The 14,245-nt window shown below is 37.1% G+C and overlaps 1 protein-coding gene across 4 annotated transcripts in view; it reads right to left on the bottom strand.

Moving 5' to 3' along the window:
* Nucleotides 1-7,480: 7,480 nt before the first annotated feature.
* Mettl25 (methyltransferase like 25) overlaps nt 7,481-14,245 on the bottom strand; it is an 81,965-nt gene continuing 75,200 nt past the window's right edge. For 2 of the 4 annotated variants that reach the window (XM_004623763.3, XM_023716246.1), the window contains 3 exons: nt 9,915-9,989; nt 9,307-9,378; nt 7,481-7,688 (listed from right to left, as the gene is read on the bottom strand). In XM_004623763.3, coding sequence (XP_004623820.1) covers nt 7,596-7,688; nt 9,307-9,378; nt 9,915-9,989 — 240 coding nt within the window. In that variant the 3' untranslated portion in view covers nt 7,481-7,595. Of the gene's footprint in view, nt 7,689-9,306; nt 9,379-9,914; nt 9,990-14,245 lie in introns of those variants that run through there. The other 2 variants (XM_023716239.1, XR_002821307.1) reach the window with 2 other exon arrangements.

The following is a 14,245-nucleotide window of genomic DNA, read 5'->3' as shown; positions in this document are numbered from 1 at the left end:
GTAACTTCTCTAATTTTTTAACCTTTCTCTGTGTCAAGTCATGTTTGCTCGTATATTAGACTTTTATCTACAAAATTGTTTGCAGAAACACTATGAAGCCAAGAACAAAGTATTTTTTTCAGAGATTTTCTTCCACCAAATTTTAATGAGAATAACAACAGACCTATTTTATAAATTGTAAGGTAATGAGTTAAGAGTGCCCAAGCAACCCAGTGTTCCTTAACATGGTGACATCCCAGACACTGAAGTACTTGCTATATTTTGTAAGTGATATAAAGTCGATGATACATTCATGTAGAAAGTCTCCTTGTAAACATTTTCATATTACTAGCACTCTGCTAGTGACTGAATAAAGAACTACGCTAATAAATTTGTGATGAAGTCCACCATGATTACAGAGAGCCAGATTTGTGGCACTTTTTACAGATATTATACCTGGTCCAGGCCTGGGAGTGCAGGTCTGTAATCCCAGCATTCAGGAGGCTAAGGCAGAAGGATCTCCATGAATTTGAGGACGACCTGGCCTATAGGGCAAGGCTGTCTCAAAACAAAAAAACAAAAATGAAAGTAAAAACAAAACAAAGCAAAACCAAAAAAACAAACATCTGAATAGACTCTGAGTCTCTCTACGTTTCTATCTAATTTACATCTCCTAAATACTGCTTCTTAAAGTGGGATTACCAGTAGTGAATTTCATTGCACATCTGTCCACCTGCATCTACTCCAACTGCGTGTGGCTGGACTTTACACTATTAAAAAAGAATTGATGGAAACAATGAACTAAAGCTGGAGAAATGTAAACAAAGACATTTTCTTACAGTCTGTGAAGAAATCTCAAGGCATGGAAAATAGCAGAAAGCCATAAAACAAATAGATCAGTCAATTTAAACTCATCATCATCTAGGAAAGAATGAAACGTTCATACTTCTTGAAAAAGACTTTGCAATAACCACGTGAAAATGGGTAATAATAAATACATATATTTGTAATAATAAATAATTACACGCAGTGGCTATACCACAAATCAAAGAACTATTCAGATGCATATAACCTAAAATTTTTTGTATAATTCTCTGCATTTATGCCTAAAAATAGAGTAATTTCTAAGTTAGGAAAACAAATACATAGTATATAGGAATTACCCTAGAAATAAATATTAGATATTTAAAATTTAGAGAATAGATTATCTCAGCCAGTAAAACTACAGTAAAACTTAACTACTAGGTATTAGGTGTGTTTTTCATTCAGTAATTAGGTTAACTTTTAAATGTGGTTAAGTACTAAAAATTCACTTGTAAGCTGTTTGATTAGAATTTGGGCCACATTTTCTCCTACAAGGATTATAAATATGGTTAATTTTCTTTTCTGTTGCTCTATGTCATTTAACAAGTGTAGCCATTAAATACTGTGTATTGTGTGCCAGAAATTGAATACTTTGCATTGAAAACTACAACCATCTGCATCAGCGCTAGAAAGCGATTGGCTCTAACAAGTGAAACCACCTGTGCCAACATGATTTATTTGTTTGTTACAGGAAAACTTTTCCTAGGAAAGATAAGACTCTAAACCAATAAATAACTTCATTGTTTGTTCCAGGAAGTGCCTATATATTCACTGATCTCAGACAAGCCATCCTCTCACCTTGGCCGAGAGCTCACCTATCAAGCAACAGTGTACTTATCAAGACTTTTTGCTTCAAGTCTGTTGCTCTCTATGTATGTACACTAATCTTAGACAATGCTGTCACAATTTTTTTGCAAAGCTCAGTCTGTTCTCCACCATAAGCTGACACCCACATCCTATCCACAGCATTTCAACTGCTGCCTTCTGAGACACCACCAAGACTGTCAGTGCTGTGTTCTGTGACTGCAGAGAGTCCTAGGAAGTGCAGCACCACATTATGAACAGGCGCTATTACATTGAGAGAGTTAAGTGTCGTAATTCATTCAACCCCCAGAACTTTCTGGAGGTTGGAAAGCCCAAGATTAGAGTGGGGTTTCCCGTGTCCTCCCTTGTGGAGAGCAGAAGGGCACACAAGTGAATCTGTTTGTGTAAGCTTTCATTGTGACAGTCATTCATAAGAGTGGAGTCATCACAGCCTTAGCATCTTTCTCCTCTCCTCCCCTCTTCCCCTTCCTTTCCCCTCCCCTCTCCTCCCCTCCCTTTCCCCTCGCCTCCACTTCCCTTCCCCTTTCCTCTCTTCCCTCTTTCTTTTTGTAGTAATAGGGACCAAACTCTAGACCTTGCACTTGCCAGGCAGGCGCTTATGCCGCTGAGCTATCTCTCCAGCCCAACATCTTTCAAAAGGCCCTACTTCCCAACACTGGTCCATTGTGGATTGTTTCCAGCATATGAGTCTTGGATGGGATAGAAATATGTAAACCATAGCTTTCAACCCCAGCTCTCAAGGATTCATGTGCTTTTCACTTATACAGTGAACTCATTTTATACTTAAAAGTATCCCAGTAGCTCTAGGGTAACAGTCTTAACTTCTTCCAGCAACACTATTACCTCTGGCTACAAGCTTGTGAAATCAAATGAATTATGTGTTTCCAAAACACAACTGTGAGACAGGCATGGGACAGACATTCCCACCACAAAAGATAGAAACAGAAAAAGAAGAAAAGAATAACAGGTCCAAAATAAGTGCAAAAACTGAGTAAACGACACTTAAGCTTGAGCATAGTCACCTGTGACTTTATGTCCTGTTGCCTGCACACAGTGGGACAGCTGGGGTCCCAAGGCCTTAAGAAGCCACACTATGGCCGAGCCACTGAAACTGCATGACAGCAGCATGTCCGGGCCATGCTCCTTGCTGGAGACTCTACAGTGCTGAAATCTCAGAGCACGCTGGTTCCACTACCATTCTTGTTGGAACTCATTGAGGTGCCCTATCCTGCAGTTCTGCTCAGAATTGCCATCAGAATTCCTTCTGCTGGTTCAGATCCTGCAGCAGGACTCCCACAGAATTGCTTAAGGTCGAGGTTTTCCCTACAAATCCCCCTACTTCAAGCTCCCACCAGAATCATACTTCATGTTCTATTCAGTGCAGGTTTTTCCATTATGCATTTCAAACCTGTTCCAGCCTCTACCCATTATCCAGTTCCAAAACTCCTTCCACATTTTTAAGTATTTGTTATAGCAATGCTTTATAGCTGTCTTAGTCAGTCTTGTGTTGCTATAAAAGTATATTTGAGGTGGGGATATAGTTCAGCAAAATAGTGCCTGCCTGGCAAGTGTGAGGTCCTGAGTTTGATTCCTGGTTCAAAAGAAAAAAACCAGGAAACACATATTTGCCAGGGCCCCAGGCAATTTAGAAAGAACATAAATTTATTCCTTCACAGCTCTGAAGTCTGAAAAGTCCAAGATGAAGGTGCTGGGGTCTGGAATGGGCAGCTGCACCGGATCCTCACATGGTGGGAGGCGGCAGGGAGAATGTATGACCCTACTCCTACAAGCTCCCTTTTATAGTAGCACTATGGCATTCATGAGGCTGGAGCATCCAAGACCTAAATAGTTTTCAAAGGCCTGACTGTCCAACAATGTGGCCTTGGGGCTTAAGTTGCCAACACTCCAATTTTGGAGATGAAGACATTCAAATTACACCAATAACTTGTGAGTAAATTCCTTTTTTTTCATAAAAGAGGCGAAAATGGAGGCACACTGAACAGTTAAATGACTTACCCAGTGATACAAAAGGAATCTGAAAATCCAAAATCTGAAATGCTCCAAAATCTGAAACATTTTATATGCTGACCTGAGGGCACACACGGTAAATTCTGTACCACACAACTTTATTTAATGTATGTGGTCATTAAAATATTGACAAAAATTACCTTTAGGTTATGTGTTATATATAAATTTTGTGTTTAGACTTGGGTCCTGTACATGAGACATCTTATTATGTATATGGAAATATTCCAAAATTTGAAAAAAATAAAAAATCTACAAAGTCTAGCCATAAGCAGTTCTGATAAAGAATATTCAATATCCAATATAAAGAATATTCAATATATTACTATTGCTCCTTGTCCCTTTGTCTATTCATAAAAGGACGCACTGAGAATTTCTGTATTCTGACCCTTGAAGCTGGGAGCCTGACTGCTATAATTAGTACAGCACTATCTTGGTTCACAAACTGAATTCTTTCCATGATTCTGGTCTCAGAATTCATTCTTATACTTGGTTGCAACCAAACTGCATGCATATATGTGCCAGAATCATGGACAACGTCTGTGACCAAAACTGTGGAAAGAATTAAGTTCAGGAACTGACACAGCACTGCAGTTTGACTGTCTCTCATAAGACTCTGAACTCTTTTGAGTACAAAAACATAGTTTGACTCCATACTGACAATGCCCATTGTATCTGACATGTGACATTCAAAACATGTTGAAAAATGAATGCTGAATGAAACCCCAGTTCACAAGCGAGGCTCTGATACGCTAAACACCTTGCTTTAGCTCATCCAGGTAACTGGTAGAACTGGTGCTCTTGTCTTTGCACCACATTCTTCAATAAACTAGTTCTGAAAGGACAATTTTTTTTAGTATATGTGCTGCCAAAGTGAGCACTGAAAGGACAATTTTTATGAGACGGAAGTGTGCAAACCGTGCAATAGAAATTCATGTGTACAAAGGTGCAGTGCTGCTTAAACACTGTCTCAATGAAATCATATAGATTATCTCATGCTAATCAAATGCCTGAGTCACACATTAACATATTAATAAAACAGTGAAATGAGAGAAAACATTAATGAACATAATACCTGATACATTTTCAACACAGAGAGCAGTTACTACAAAGTTCCTTTGGTAATGAAAGAGTGAGAACTGTGATTATACTAAACAGTGTTTGGCACACATGTAGTTTTTTCTTTACATAATAAGAAATGAGCACTACATAAATATCTGGGTATGGAGAAGGTCTTTAAAACTTTACCTAGGCAAAATTACAAAAGGAACCACAGTAGGTTGGCAAGGTTTCTTGCTCCTTCCTAGACAACTACTCGTATAACAAACAATATGAAGACACAAAAGAACAGTATGCTGTAATACAAAGGCAATTCCACACAAAATAATGAAATATGTGGTTAAACTGGGAAGGATTCTCAGTCAACCAGTATGAATATGACAAATCAACCTGTAGTTTTTTTTTTTTTTTTTTTTTTTTGTAATTCTTTTTGTTTTCAACCACTGCAACTGCCTGCCAAAACCATTTAGAGAAAAGCTGACAGTGAACTGTACACTGGATACCTCAGGCTCACAAAAACTGAAAGCTGCTGTTCTTAGTATTGCTGAATGCGGGACAACCAAATACAATGTGCATTCCAATGTGATGCAGCGGAAAACAACACTATGGAGTATTTTTGTTCAAAGATAAAGACAAATAACAGTAACCTATGTTTCATCAAGTTACACAGAATAAACATACTGAAGACTTTTTGAGCCAATCACAGGTATCTGACTAAAAACAGCTATAGATTTTATTAAGGAAAAAAAAATGTTAACTATTAGAAATACTGATAGTTGCCGGGGAGATGATTCAGTGGAATTAGCGCTTCCCTGGCAAGCGCAAGGGCCTGAGTTCAATCCCCGGTTCCGCAAATAAATAAATAAAAAGGAATACTGATAGTTACTGAAGTGTTTATGACAAGTAATGAACTGCTTGGGATTTACTCTAAAATTTTGAAGAAGTAGGTTTGGGTGCTGAGTGTGTGTGTGTGTGCGAATTCACATATGCAGATGAAACACACTTGGGTAAATGTTGATAATTGTTAAGTTTGTGGTGAGTGTACAGGGAGACCTTAAAATCTACTTTCTATTTACTGGATATGTTTAAAATGTTACAGAATACAAAGATTAAAGATTATACAAATACAAATACAAAGATTAAACGTAGGATTTTCCTTCATGGTAACACGAAACCCTTTACCAAATGTGGAAGAAAATGCAAATGATGCTCAGCATTTGACTCATCTAAACTTGTACTTTTTTTTTTTTTTTTAACACAGAAGTAAAGCTAGGACATGTAGAAAGATTTAAGGGTCACAACATTATGCTAGCTAAAAACAGTATATTATCATTCATATATACTGGCTGCAAGCTCAATTATAATCAAAAGCAAAACAATTAGTCTCATCTAGAGACAGACTACAAAATTCCAGGGCGCTGCTCCTGTTTCTTCTACAGAGATTCTTAAGCTTTCTGCCGAGCATCCAGAACCTTCATCTCACCTGTCCATTTCTTCTCTGAGCATGAACAACCGCAGGTTTCCTGCTGATCAAGTGGATTGTTCCACACTGGCAGGGTGCTGGCCTCCTTCCATTCAATATTGCTTTACTCAGATTGGCTTTTTTCAGAGCACAAGGTAATTTCATTAAGTGCCAACTCATCAGTTTATTTTAGTAAGATACACAGCCCCAAGAATCCTTAAAATGAACATCATTTGTAAGTTGAACATTCCCTTAAGAGAACAACATTATTTCATGAAACTTAGATTAAAATATAGTATAAAATGTGCTTTACATTAGGCATGTTTTATAAGTGGCTTGGCTCATAGTAATGCTGCTTTAAACATAGGATTCTCCCTTCATGGTAACACGAAACCCTTTACCAAATGTGGAAGAAAATGCAAATGATGCTCAGCATTTGACTGCATCTAAACTTGTATTTTTTTTTTTTTTTTTTTTTTTTTTTTTACACAGAAGTAAAGGTAGTACATGTAGAAAGATTTAAGGGTCACAAATATTGGACAAGAATAAAGATTCAGATCATAGTATCTTACTAAGACACTCAGGAATGTAGATATTATGGTTTGTGTCTAGTTGTCCCCTCAAAGCCTCATGTAGTCATGGGGCAGACTTCTAGACTTTAATTCATGATCCAGTGCTGGGATTAAGGGTGTGAGTGCTGCTGGGATTATGGATGTAAGTGCTGCTGGGATTATTTGTGTGAGCGCTACACCCGGTCTGGGGCAGATAGTTTGAATGCAACATAAGAGAGACAGACTTGCTCTCTGGAGCCATTGTTGCCTCTAAGCCTCCCATTTGCTCTTGCTGTCTTGCCATTTTCCACCATGAACTGCTGCCCTCTGTCATGTGCCACCTCACCTTGGAACCAGCTGAGTATGGACAGAAATCTCCACTAACTGTGAGCTAAATAAACCTTTCCTTCCTTAATTTTGGGTGTCAGGTATTTTGTCCCAGCAAGGGGAGAATAACGGAGACAGCAGGTCAACTCATTTACATTTTCACAAATTCCGATTATTATTATTATTATTATTGTTTTGTGGCAGAGTTTCGCTATACAGTTCAGGTTGGTCTTGAATTCATGGCTGTCCCCCTGCTTCAACTTTCCAAGTGCTAGGATTACAGGTGTGCACCACCATGCCCAGTTATAAGCTCCCATTTTATTAAGGTATACTTTGTCAATAGAAAAAATAAATTATGACCTTTTGTTGTTGAGCTTTATTTTATTGTTTACTTAAAATATATAGCAATTATCAAAATACATAAAAGGACAAAAATGTTTAGAAAAGTATTTTAGTAACAAGTCCCATAAACAGATGTAACTATTAATCTGTTTTAATTGAAATCATTGCTGCTTCTTCAGGGCAATAACAGCATAACACCTGGGAGATTTCACAGGATCAAACAACTTCACAAGTGCAGACCATACAACATCGTCCTGAAAATGGATAATTCAGAAATGCAACCATTGGTTGAAGAAAAAAGGAAAGATGAGTCAGATTATATGCCATCATAGAAAAACTACTTAGAAACACACTATATAAAAGAATTTATTCTTTCTTGAATAAAATTAGCATTTACAATTTTACCTTCAGGACACTGTGCTGAGAAAGCAAACATGAACACAGAGTTTGAATTACAGGGTGTTCTTTGCAATGATTATGAAAATCTGGACATGGCCAGTATCCAATGGGTATTAATCTTATGATGAAACATTCATTTTGTGCAGTAAAGTAATAAGATGGGAAAAGCATATATAACCTATATCACTTACAGAACTGCATTTATAGTTTTATTCCAGTCTTAAAGAATAAACTGCATACACACACATAAGCAAAATTTGTATACATGACAGCATCATGAGGAAACATATGAGAGACTTAACAGTGCTGACAGGTGGCATTATAGTTACTTCTAATTTTTTATATTTTTATGTATTTTAGATTCTAAAATAGGTAAAGGTAGGTATGCAAATATTAAAAACAGTAGTTCTATGCTATTTTATCACAAGGATCTATAAATATTTGTGCATACTGTCTTGCCTAACTATTGTGCTTAGAACAACACAATTTTTTTTTGAGAAACAAAATGAGTCTCCAGTACTACCAATTCTGTCACTAGCAACTGGGAGTCAAATCTTTCTGGCGACTTGGACAGTTAGGAACCTATACCATTATTTACATACTTTTAAGATTTGCCTTTCTCCATAATAATACATTTAGAACAAACTCATATTTATTAAAATCCATTTGTCCCAAGAAGTCTGTTGATAAGTAAAAAGTAAATGTTTTCCTATATGGTAAAATTGTTTAAAAAAAGAGTATACAGTGGAAAAATTAGACTGAGTCTTCAAATGGGTTTAAGTAGCTCTCAATGATTTATTTTCACCAAAGCACAGTAAAATATGAAAAAATATACATTCCCTAAAGATAAAGACAGTACTGTTATTTAACATAAATAAAACAAATAAGATTGTAAAACAGTAGAAATAATTTTCATTGATTAGAAAGATGTTTCTATATTGCAAATGATGGTGAAAACTCCAAAAGTGTATTAAAAGGTAAAGTTTTACAAAATGAGATGTGCATACAATGCCTTTTATTCATTTTTATTCATACTGCCTTTTGCATCCAGCCTTTGTTAATTTTGGGTGTACAATGTCCTTAATATCCAGCCCTTCTTAATTTTGGCTCTACTGTGTCATATATGGTGGCTTGTGTTCACTCCTATGTGTAATAATTACAATTAAAAATGCATTTTATTGGGGGCTGGGGAGATGGCTCAGTGGAATAAGTGCTTCCCTGGCAAGCGCAAGGACCTGAGTTCAATCCCCGGTTCCACCAAAAAAAAAAAAAAAAAGCATTTTATTATAGTTTTCCTAAAGATGTATGTTTTATTAACAATGAGATGCAATGAATATTTAGAATATAAAAATATAAGAAAAATTATTTTGACTAGTTTTATGTGAAGTAATTTATACTAGATATGATTACCCTAACATTACTATACTTAATATAAATACTTATTATTCATTTAACAAAAATCACACAATTTACCTGTTCTTTCAGGTAGCAAAGTCGATCCAGAAGAATCAATGTCTCTACACAAGGAGCCAAAACAACTTTTAACTAAAAGAATAAGACAAGATAGTGGTCCTTAAAAAACAGCTTATTTCCTTAATACTTATGGCCTAAGAAAATGCTACAGCAGTCCCCATATAAAAAGTCTACCCACTGCACATCTTCAGCAAATGTATATTGCAGAGATCAAAAGTTTTCCTTCAATAATAAGAAAAGAATGTCCTTTTAGTGACTTTGAGGTAGAATCCAATAAGCAATCATATGCGATAGAAAGCTTTTAAAAGGGTAACAGGAATGAAACCCATTAAGAGGAATGCTTGTGAAGCAACTGCACTGAGACCAATATGTGTTCAAAGGTCTAAAACTTCTTTCCGTGCATTTATAATACATTTTAAGAGGAATCTACCATGTGTTCTCTTTATTACATTACTGACACCTAATTTAGTTCTGAAATAGGAAATGTTCCAAAACAGTTCTTCTATAGAAAGAGAAAACCAACATGGATTGGTTCACTCCCAATAAAATTTAATAGAATGGTATTCTAGCAACATATCCAATTTAATATGTTTAAGTCTAAGATTTACCATATTAAAAGCTTCCAGCTCTTTCATTCTAGGCTTATACTTCTCATAGTAGTCCATTATGGTTGTTTCTGGCAGCTTCAAAATAAAAACAATAACAATAAATTTATCAACAGCCAAAAATAGTTAACATTTTTTCTTTATCAGACATACCCTAAAGTAAAACAAATGCAATACCAATCTAGAACCTTAAGTGTTTAAACAGCTCTCTTAGGATATTCAGGGAGCAAGTCAACAGAGCTAAGTTCTTGTAGTTAAGTTTTCTGTAGGAACACAGAACACAGTTCTACACTATACAGCACTGTATCATGAATAAAATCATTAATATCTTCATAATATTGTTAAATTTCAATACTTAGTAATGAAATATTTATCCTTAACTTATTACTATGCTAGTGGAACAAACAAGAGTTGAATAAAGCATTGTTTGAATAAAACTAAAATATGAAACAGCATCTAAACTGTATCTTACAGACATTCAAAGGAACTCAGGATTCTACTCCACAGATGTCCCCTTGGAGAACTGTTTCCATCAGCTTTGTCCAAGACTGAACTTGGGGATTTCCTCCTGGCCTCTTTCTGTACTCTTCTTTCATATTCCCTGTACAGACTTTACATTATACGAAGTTCGAAATTTAAAATGTCACTTGGATTTATTGAAGGAGTTTGTGTTCTTCTGTCACATTCTATTTGTTACTACTGAGTGATGAGGAGAGAAAAGGTGAGACCACGACTTTCATTCTTCCATGTGAAAGTAGACTATTCTTTACTATAAATGACCCAAAGCTGGACATGACAGATTATGCATTATAGGTATGCATAATGAAAAAAACTCAAGACCCAGTCCTAGCCCAGGTCCGGTGAGTGTGTGGGAGAGCTTCCCGCTACCCTGCGCAGGTGGGACAACTCTGGGTCCCAGCCCAGGCGCAGCATGGATCAGACTGTCTTCCACCCCCTTGGGACGCCCCCCCCCACCACTCTGCAGCACCTTCCCCACCCGGCCCACCGAGTAGGAATTTCTGCTGCATTTCGGGAACCCCCAGACCCAGTCCTAGCCCAGGTCCGGTGAGTGTGTGGGAGAGCTTCCCGCTACCCTGTGCCAGCGGGACCAACTCTGGGTCCCAGCCCAGGTGCAGCGAGGGTCAGACCCTCTTCCACCCCTTTGGGACGCCCTCCACCACTCCGCAGCACCTCCCTCACCCCGCCCTGACAAGTAGGAATTTCTGCCACTTTCCAGGAACACCCAGACCCAGTCCTAGCCCAGACCCAGTGAGTGTGTGGGAGAACTGCCTCTACCTCTACTCCACTTTGTCCCCTACAGGCTCAGCTCTGGTCTGGCATACAGGCCTGGGGTGTAACCCTGCAGCTACAATCCCTATAGAGAGGGTAGAGGATAGAACCACTCAGCTAGTCCAGGAGCAGAACATCTTTCCACAGGGGCACAACAGGTTCACCCTCAAGGGCAGCAGCAGGAAGGAGCTGAGCACAGCAGCCAGACCCAAGCCAGGCACAGATGGATAAATACAGACTTTGTAGATCTGCACCTGAACTTCAGTATGTACTAAGGTTATAACTACAATGAAGATCTACAACAAAGGTCAGAAGACAGTGCTACACAAAATGACGAGAAGGAACAAAATGCAACCTCAGAACCCAACACCACCTGTAAAAAGTGCAGAGGACACTAACACAGAACAAATTGGGAATCACACAGTTGAAAGTAATGAATCAATGGCTTCTGAAATAAAGAAACAGCTGCAGAAAGGTATAGAGGAACTCAGATTGGAAATAAAAAAAGAAATCCCTGAATTAATAACATCTGCAGTAAAGAATCAAATGCAGAAACATATGGAGGAAACCCAGTACCCACCCAGAAGAAGTACAGAGGACACTAGCTCGGCTCAAATGCATGAATTAATAGCGTCGATAGTAAATAAGCAACAGCAGAAAGATATAGAGGAAATCAGAGCACAACTCTTTTCTGAAATAAAAAAAGAATTCTCAGAACTCATAGCATCTGAAGTAAAGAAGCAACTACAGAAACATAAGCAGGAAACCCAATCTGAAAAAAACACTGCAGTAAAAGAATTTATAACTGCTTCTAAAGAAGACATTGATAAAAAAAAAAGAGGAGATTAGAAAAATGACAGATTCTTTGAATGAGCAATTCAGGAAAGAAATAGATCGCATGAAGCAGAGTCAAAGAGATATAGAGGAAATGAAACCTCAATCATAAGCTTGCAAAACCGTTTAAGTGACAATGCAGACAGAGTTTCAGATCTTGAAGATGCTGGTGCAGCTAGTGAAAAGGTAAGAAAGGATCTCTTAAAAACAACGAGGATGCAGGAAAGAAAAAAACTCAAGCTAGATAGATACTCAGATGCAAGTCTTTGGGCAAAAAGCAGAACAAAACAAAACAAAACAAAACAGAATGGATTATTTTTATAGGAAAAACTTGGCAAATAAAGTATATGTGTGTTTCGGGGAGAGAAATTCAATGCTTATGATATGATTTTATGTTTTAATCAACTTTGTAAACACCAAAAAACAAGACAAAACAAAGAACCCAAAAACTTCTTCACATTATAAGCCAAACTTGAAATGAAGATAAAATCTCATTTAATTTTAACACCAATCTTTAAGATTCTAAAAATGGAGCCAGTATGAGTTGTACAGCAGATCCCTAACAGGGCTGTGGGTTAAGGCCATGGGTTAACGGGCTGTGGGTTGAGGTCATGCAGATATCCGATCCTACAGAAAGCTGGAATGGAAATGGTAAATGAACAATTGCCTTTCAGGCATTCAGTCTATATATACTCCCTTTCTTATAATTTGTTGACAGTTGTTTTGACTATAATATAGCCTATGTGTTATAAAAAATGGTATTTATCATCCACATTTCATCCACTTGACAAAATTTATCCTGTCTGTCAGAATTGCAAGAGTCACACCTCTGAATATAATGTTTTTCTTCAACTCTCCATTAAGACTCATTTCTTGAATCTTATTTGTCTCTATTTCAAACTTCAATTACTCATTCTACTTTAAAAGTACATTTGTCTGTTGGCAAGCATGACTTTTTCTTTATCTTTCTCATTAGACTTGCTCGCCTGTTGACTGATAGTTTTGGAAAAGTGCCAAACACCTATTCTTCTTGCGCACAGTGTGTCAACAAGTTACACAAGTATGACAAAAAGAAGCATGAGCTGTAGAGTTAGGTGCCTAGACTGGAACGCTTGTTTCCTGATTTCCTAGTTGTAGGAATAACATACATTTATGTCTGGATTCTCACCTAAAACACGAGAATATCACTTATCTTATAAATTATCCAATGAGATAGTATAAAGTAATCTTCTAAGACAATATGTGTCACAGAGCAAAGATTCAATAAAAATCAGGTTTTCCTCATACTATTTTTTAAATATAAACTTGGTTTGGTTCAGTCTTAGATTTAAAGAAATTCTGAAGATAGTTTAATTTCTATGCATTCAGTACCCATGCTTCCATTTTGAAATACAATATTTTTGTCAGTTAGTGGGCCACTGTTGGTTTTAAAATGATAATTCTGTAGTGCTGGGATCGAATCCAGGACTGCATGCTTGCTAGTCAAGTGCTTGGCCATTGAGCCAAATCTCCAGCCTGATTTATCATTATTAACTTAAAATCCACACACTATCCAGGTTTCCTGAATTTCTGCCTCATATCATTTTTTCAGATCTAGAATTCCATTCAGGAGACCACATTGCATTTAGCCCCTTTGGTTGTGTCACTTTCATCGACTTACCTTCTATGTGATAACTTTTGACAGTTTTGAGGAACACTGATCAGACACTTAAAGAATATTCCTCCAACTAGCATTGGTCAAGTATTTTTTTCATCAACAGAATAAGGCTACAGTTTCTGAGAGAAAGAACATAGGAGGACAGGACCATATTCCTTACATAGCAGGGTGCAGAAGATCAACACAACTGATTACTATTGATACTGATCTTCACTACCCAGCTAAGATAGCATTTTCTTCACTGCAAAGTACTTTTAGTCTCTGCTTACTAGGGTCTTCTTTGGAAGAAAGCCACCATGTACAACTCATGGTGGAAAGTTATATTCTATTATCTTGAGTTTAAAATATCTACAAAAATTACCTAGAATTCTTTATCATGGAAGATTTGTCTTCATTCATTTTTAAAAGCAGAGCTATATTAAGTCCTCCAGGCAGAGGTTGGTCATGCTGCAACTTCATTGAGAATAAGTAGGCTGGATGAGTGTATAAGACACACAGTTGATTCGACTTTGTCCCCAGTTGTACAGGAGCAGCACAGGACTTAGTTGTCAGT

The sequence above is a fragment of the Octodon degus genome, unplaced genomic scaffold (genome assembly GCF_000260255.1).
Source record: "Octodon degus isolate 3935 unplaced genomic scaffold, OctDeg1.0 scaffold00004, whole genome shotgun sequence".
Classification (NCBI taxonomy): domain Eukaryota; kingdom Metazoa; phylum Chordata; class Mammalia; order Rodentia; family Octodontidae; genus Octodon; species Octodon degus.
Note: the sequence above shows the minus strand (reverse complement) of the source record. Positions and strands in the feature narration are given on the sequence as shown.